Below are 7,170 nucleotides of genomic sequence, written 5' to 3' on the forward strand. Positions count from 1 at the left end.
CCTGTGGGATCTGGCCTAAACTGGCAGTCGGACATCCCCCAAGGGGTCCCGGATTGCGAGAGGGTGCAGGCCAGGCTGAGGGATGCCCCTCCTGTGCACGAATTTCATGCACCAGGCCTCTACTTATATATATTTCCCCAAAAATGAACAACAGAGGATGCAAAGTTGGTCACTGAATGGAAAGCACTTATTTTTGCTGTTGCCAAACCAAGCTGCACCGATAATTACTTTTATTCCTCTTATTAAAAATACAACAACTGTGCTTTTATACTGCAAAACACAGAAAAGGAAAACAAAATGTTCTGAGTAATGCCACTTACCTTATGTCAGTAATGACAACAACATGTTCACAGTCTCCCTGATGACAGTATAAATAGGGAAAACCCAGTTTAATATTTAAGTCATTGAAGGTGAAATCTTCCATTTTAGCAGTCTTAAATTTTCCATAGCCTCTGTCATGGGCCTCTGACCACTCAATGATAGTTCTGAGGTGGGGGGAAAAGGCAAAGATATGTATCATTGCTCCACAAAAAAACTAAAAATGGCTGACAACGGTTTGTGACTGCAGTACTTCACAAAACCTGGCTCACCCATTAACTGGACAGTAACCATCTTGAAATGAAAATTATAATGTTGGTATATGTTGAATTAGGAATTCTGAATTTTTCTTCATCAATTAGAGTAGCAGTTCTCACAGTGTGGTTCCTGAGACCCCAGAGGGATTCATGAGGTCAAAATTATCTTTACAATAATCCTAAAATGTTATTTGCTGCCCTTTCAACTCTTATATTCTTATAAATAACCATTTTCTGGAGGTTACATGACATGGTTTATCACTTCAGACTTAATGAAAAATGTATAACAATGTTACTCATCTATTTTATTTTGTTCTGAAAAATTTTTCACAAAAATGTTAATGTTTAAATTAGTCAATATTTAAAATATTTCTTAGTCTGAATTGCTAATACATATTGATAGCTTTAACCCATATTAATAAAAGACTCCTGGGAGTCCTCAATTATTTACAGTATAAAGAAGTGCTGAGGCCGAAATTGAGAACTGCTACATTAGAATATAAATACAAATGGCCAAAATGAAGGAGAATTTATATAAACATTCAGAAAAATATATGTATATACTCTACTTGCCAGGACAGTGATAATAAAACTGTGGTCTGCCCAGCCAGTGTGGCTCAGTGTTGACCTATGAACCAGGTCACCGTTCAATTTCCGTCAGGGCACATGCCCAGATTGCAGGCTCAATTCCAGTGTGAGCCACGCAGGAGACAGCCGAGCAATGATTCTCTCTCATCATTGTTGTTTCTCTCTCTCTCTCTCTCCCCCTCTCCCTTCTACTCTGAAATCAATAAAAATATTTTTTTAAAAAGTGTGATCTAACTCACATAATTAGATGCAAATTTTTCATGTTTTGTACTTAAGTAACTATATATATCACGTAGAGCCAACAAGTGTGCATACTAAACAAGCAGAAAAATAATGACAGATTTACTGCTATCATCTAATACAAAGAACAGACATTTATAAATTGTTTAAGGGGATTTAGTTTCTTTTTTAGATGTATCTAAGGCTCAAATGAGTTAGTGTAATCTCTAAAATAGCAGATAATACATTTAAAAAACAATTCTGGAGAGCCAGCAAGATCCTGAAATGGCTGATGTGTACTTTTGGTAGGAAAATTTTCTTCTTGGAATAAAAATGTTGATAAATTAGTACCTAAACCAACCTTTTTCACATATTTTTAAAATGGAGAAGAATTTCTTACCCCAAATCTAACAAAAACTAATAAAATAATTCCCTGGCAAATATCCTTAACAGACAAGTTAAAGGATTTGTGGAGATAATGCCATTTTGAGAACTAGAAACTGGAAAGACTTTGAGAAGATTTTGGAAGTTGTACCTGCTCAGATCTCTGCATTCAGGGTATCTTCTATCATTATAAAATGTTCCTTCAAAATAAAAGAAGGCTGATTTATATATGTCCTATAAGAAAACAGATGGTATTGAAAAAAGGAATTATAAAATTGCTCTAAGTATTAAATAAAAATTTGTATGACATAAAATTACACTAATATATTTAACAATAACTATGCAACTTCAGAGAATAGGCTCAGCCCATTCAATAATTTGTTTAAGATTTAATGGAAACCTCCTATGTAACAAATATTATATTAGTTACCAGGCATAAACGTATAAAGTTTTATCCTATTGCTATTTTAATCTAGGTTTGATTTAAATTTGTATATTCTGAGATTCATGAAAGAAATACAAATAGAAATGAAATAAACTTCAATATTATTTTATTATATGCATACAGCAATGACAGTTATTTTAGATACTAGAATCAAAGACTAAACAGCCACATATTTGGTGTTTCCCGGTGATAATAACCATAGGTATGTTTATCTGTCATTTAAAAATTTTTTCAATGTGCTTTTATAAAAATTCCCTCTTTATATATTCAATAACTCTTAGGCAGGCAGAATGTGAATTTCTATTCTAACTCCAGCAATCTTGCCCAAAGTACTATAGTAGTTGCACAACTGGTCTGAACCTTTACATTTCTTTTCTTTTTTATAACTTATTTTTATTGGCTGGCTGACGCTACCAGGCTTGAGAGGTTGTTTGCACAGTGAGCTAAAGATGAATACCAGAGGACTTGAACCTCAGCTAAAGGACAGTACTCTAGTTACTGAGCGATCAGCAAGTGGATCTTTTGAAAGTCATGATCTTCTTCAAAAAGGTTTTTCTTATGTGAAAAATGAACTTTTGCCCAGTCATCCTCTTGAATTATTAGAAAAAAATTTCCAGCTCAACCAAGATAAAATGAATTTTTCCACACTGAGAAACATCCAGGGTCTGTTTGCTCCACTAAAACTGCAAATGGAATTCAAGGCAGTGCAACAAGTTCAGTGTCTTCCATTTCTTCTAATCTTAAACCTTTCACTGGATATTTTGAGGGGTAATGATGAGACTATTGGATTTGAAGATATTCTTAATAATCCATCACAAAGTGAACTAATGGGAGAACCACACTTGATGGTGGAATATAAACTTGGTTTACTGTAATGTAGTGAGCTGACCATGGAAATGGAGGGGCTACATCTTATTTATAGTCGTCTTTTTACTATAATTTTATGTACACATTAAAAGTACTGACACATGTAAAAAAAAAAAGTTTTTATTGATTTGAGAGAGAGGGAAAGAAAGAGAAACATGGATCACCTGCCTCCTGCATGCACCCTTCTGGGGATCAAAACGGCAACCCAGGCACGTACCCTAACCTGGAACTGAACCGGCAACCTCTCGGTGCACGGGACGACATTCAACCAACTGAGCCACATGACCAGGGCTGAACCCTCAGGTTTCTAACTTTCAGTCTATCAGAATTTCTGTCACAGGGGTGTCTCTCAATCCAGACTACATAACAGAATCACAAAACCATCAAAGACTAAGTCTCATCTCAGATCTATTAAATGAGACGCTCTGAAGATGTGTCTCAGGCACCAGTGTTGTCCCAAGCTCTCCCAGTGATTAAATGTTCAACCTGTGCTGAGAACCACTCTGTTAGACTTGTCTTTCGCCATATTCTTAGAATCAGACCCCTGTGTTCTCTTCTTTAACCTACACTTCCCTCTCGGACCTGTAAAATCAAAATAATACCTGGCATGCTATTTTACAGGATTGTGATGAAAATCAAAAGCAGTGTATGAACTACAAAAGATATATAAGCTTTAGGTATTAAAATAATTTTACCTTAAGATAACCTAATCTCTTGCTAGGACTTCAAAGTTTCTATTTTTTTTCACTGTCCCATTTACAGGTCTGGCATTGGTGTTACCTTTACAAGGTGACAACCAGACACCCTTACAAGACCGGCTTTGCTGTGTCCCCTTGACAGCTCACTAAATCTCCCTGACCCTCTTTTTCTTCGTGAAAATGAGTGAAACCATTACCTTCCTCCCAGGTGGTTGCAGAGATAACAAGATATGATATATTATAATGCCATGTCTGGCTGCTGTTAATACAAAATCTGCCACTTAATATACTTCTAGACTCTCAAAGAGGTCAGCCAGGATCCAAAATAAAGGTTCTGAAAGAATAAATACTGCCTTATTTAGGAAACAAAAAGAAAGTTTACTGTATATAAAATTTTGTTCATTACAAATGTTTCTACAGAACTTCATTTTAAGTGACTTAGGCAACTTAATTCCTTGGCATTATCTTTAACTAGAGGCTCAGTGCACGGATTCATGCACTGGTGGGGTCACTCGGCGTAGCTTGCGGGGATCGGGCTGAAACCCGCAGTCCAATGCAGCCTGCTGCCCCTGCCTGCTGCTCCTTCCCATCCTGGCCCCACTGTGCCTGCTGCCGCCGCTCAGTAGGCTCACTGCCGCTCCACTGAGGTCTCCGGGCTGCGGCGGCCAGCTGTGAGCCCTGCGTCTGGCGCCCATCAGTCAGCTGAGCAGCGCTCCTGCCGTAGGAGTGCACTGACCACCAGGGGGCAGCTCCTGTGTTGAGCGTCTTTCCCCTGGTGGTCAGTGTGCATCATAGCAACCGGTCAACAGGTTGTTCGGTCATCTAGGCTTTTATATATATAGGTAGATTAGAAGGGAACTCTAAAAGAACAAAAAATGTTTTCCATCTAAATCCTACGTCATCCACGCCCTGGCCAGGTAGGTCAGTTGATCGGAGTGTCATCCCAACCCACCAGGGTTGCGGATTCAATCCCTGGTCAGGGCACATACAGTAATCAACCAGTGAATGCATAAGTAAGTGGGACAACAAATCAATGTTTCTCTCTCTCCCTCTCTTTTCAAATCAATCAATCAATCAATAAAATAAAAAATCAAAACAAAACAAAAAATAAATTGCAAGTCATCCATTAAACATTGAGCTTGAGGTTTCTGTGGTTTATTCATTTATTCAACAACTATTTGGGCACTTCCTCTGTGCCATACACCATCAAAGGAATAAAGACATAAACATCACTGAACAAAACAAAATGTCCAGTAGGCACTAAAAATTAACGGTTTGGAAATCAGGAAAGAATGTGGCTACAGGGAGAGATTAACCAAGATTAGAGTTCACCTAAAACCATGAAAACTGGGGGAAAGGTCAGGAGAACAATTAGAATAAGAACAAGTAAGACAAAACCTAAGTTATTAACGTTTATGTGGCTGGTGGCACAGGAACAAATAAAAATGGAGATTGTGATGGCTCTTGTCCACACTCTGTCTCCATTCTAGTTGATCCAAACCTCTTTCACTCTTCTACGGGAGGTGCTGCCCCTCCTAAGCAGGCCAGTAACTCTGAGGTCCTCCGCTGGTTGTACCAGGTAAAAGAGTTCAAGCTTGCACATCATGAAATTCTGGAGAATCAAGGCCCCACTACTTTACTGGGCAAGAGATCCCTTCTGAAAAGGCCCTGGATAGCAGTCTACCAGTCCTTTGCATAATTATCTATTGAGTATGTCGGTTTCTCAGTCCTCCCGAGAGCTTCACCCAGAGAACCACCAGCAATGACAAACATCAGATGCGACGTCCCTGTTTGGTATTGGTCCTCGAACAGACAGGTCCTTCTATGGGCAATGAGATTCTCACCTAGACTCCAACCCGTTGCTGGGGCAGTGACAACAAACTCACATAGAGTTTGAAAGAGGAGAGTGTGAACAGCAAGTTCAAATGCTACAGTGAAATCAAGTTGTATCAACATGGAAGAGAGATCAACTGGTGAAACAATTAGGTGGTTACTATGACCTTTGAAGGAAGCGTGTACAAAGAATGACTGAAAAGGAATAGGACATGAGGAAATCAAAACTGATTAGCTTTGAAAAGGTCTTGATGATAAAGAGCAGAGAGGAGACAGGCTTTGAGGGAATGGATAGAAGAAGAAAGCACTGACTGGAATATTGATGATCCTGCTAGAGCCGTGGTCGGCAAACCGCGGCTCGAGGGCCACATGCGGCTCTTTGGCCCCTTGAGTGTGGGTCTTCCACAAAATACCACGAGCTCGCCGCACATACAGTGCGATTGAAACTTCGTGGCCCATGCGCAGAAGTCGGTATTTTGTGGAAGAGCCACACTCAAGGGGCCAAAGAGCCACGTGTGGCTCACGAGCCGCGGTTTGCCGACCACTGTGCTAGAGTAACCATTACGTCCTTAGCTTAGCACTCTTATTTCCTCTTTCTTTATGGGGGTAATAAAAAAGAAAAATCACCTTACTTTGCTGATGTGCTCAGGGGCCTGGTCAGGAGTGTTGCTGAATTCCCCACCGATCTGGAGGTCACTGACACAGCAAATTGAGTCCCTTAGTTCCGTGAGCTTCTGATTGCCCAGCACCAGTATCGTCTGGTATGGTTTGTGCTCTTTGTGCTAAAAGTCAAACAGTAAATAGATAAGTGTCCGCTTAGAGATAAGCAATTTAACTACAAATCCTGTCAGGATCAGATCTGAATTACGTTACTGGTTTTCTTGATTTAAGTGACCCTCCTAACTTGGTGTTCTGTGTTTCCTTAAATTCCGTATTTGTCTATTTGGCCTTCATTAGGTACAGATCCAAACTAATGGCCAAAGCTGTTTCCATCTCCTCTGTGATACAGAGCCTATACCCTGAGCCCACCTCCTTTATCTAACTCCCACACACCAAGCCAACTTCTCACTTATCCTAAATCAAGGTACAGACAACGAGGGACAGCCCCTGTGCCCCAGAGCCCAGTAGAATTATTCAAACTAGCCAGCCCTGTCTACTCTCCCGCCTCGCCTTTCTCGCGGAAACCCTAATGAGGGCTGCGGCCTGTGCCTTTCCCTCCCTCCTTTCTGCCTCCTGACACTGGTGCTTCCCCTGTGGCCCTACATAGCGCGGCACACCTCCTCCTCTCAGAAAGTGTAATAAAAATCTTCTTTCTGTGGCATTAGCCTCTACTGTTGTCACGCAGTCACCTGCATAAATTAAAACCCTTGGGGATAACTGAGACACTTGGTGCGATGGTCTGAAAGTTTGTGTCCGCCCGAAACATTCATGTTGGAATTCTGACACCCAACGTGACGGTGTTGGGAGGCGGGGCCTTTGGGAGGTAGCTGGCTCATGAGGGTGTGCTCATGGATGGGATGAGTGCTCTTATCCCAGGCTCCAGGAGCATGGCCACGCCTTC

The 7,170-nt window shown here is 40.5% G+C and overlaps 1 protein-coding gene and 1 pseudogene across 1 annotated transcript in view; one reads left to right on the plus strand and one right to left on the minus strand.

Annotated features, from left to right (window-relative positions):
- SNAPC3 (small nuclear RNA activating complex, polypeptide 3, 50kDa) overlaps positions 1-7,170 on the minus strand; it is a 36,363-nt gene that overhangs the window by 16,239 nt on the left and 12,954 nt on the right. The window contains exons 5-7 of the mRNA XM_014542371.1: positions 6,242-6,391; positions 1,918-2,000; positions 321-485 (exon numbers count right to left, since the gene is read on the minus strand). Coding sequence (XP_014397857.1) covers positions 321-485; positions 1,918-2,000; positions 6,242-6,391 — 398 coding nt within the window. The remainder of the gene's footprint in view (positions 1-320; positions 486-1,917; positions 2,001-6,241; positions 6,392-7,170) is intronic.
- Positions 2,400-3,167, plus strand: LOC102260325 (annotated as a pseudogene).

This window comes from Myotis brandtii, unplaced genomic scaffold (assembly GCF_000412655.1).
Source record: "Myotis brandtii unplaced genomic scaffold, ASM41265v1 scaffold30, whole genome shotgun sequence".
NCBI classification, from domain to species: domain Eukaryota; kingdom Metazoa; phylum Chordata; class Mammalia; order Chiroptera; family Vespertilionidae; genus Myotis; species Myotis brandtii.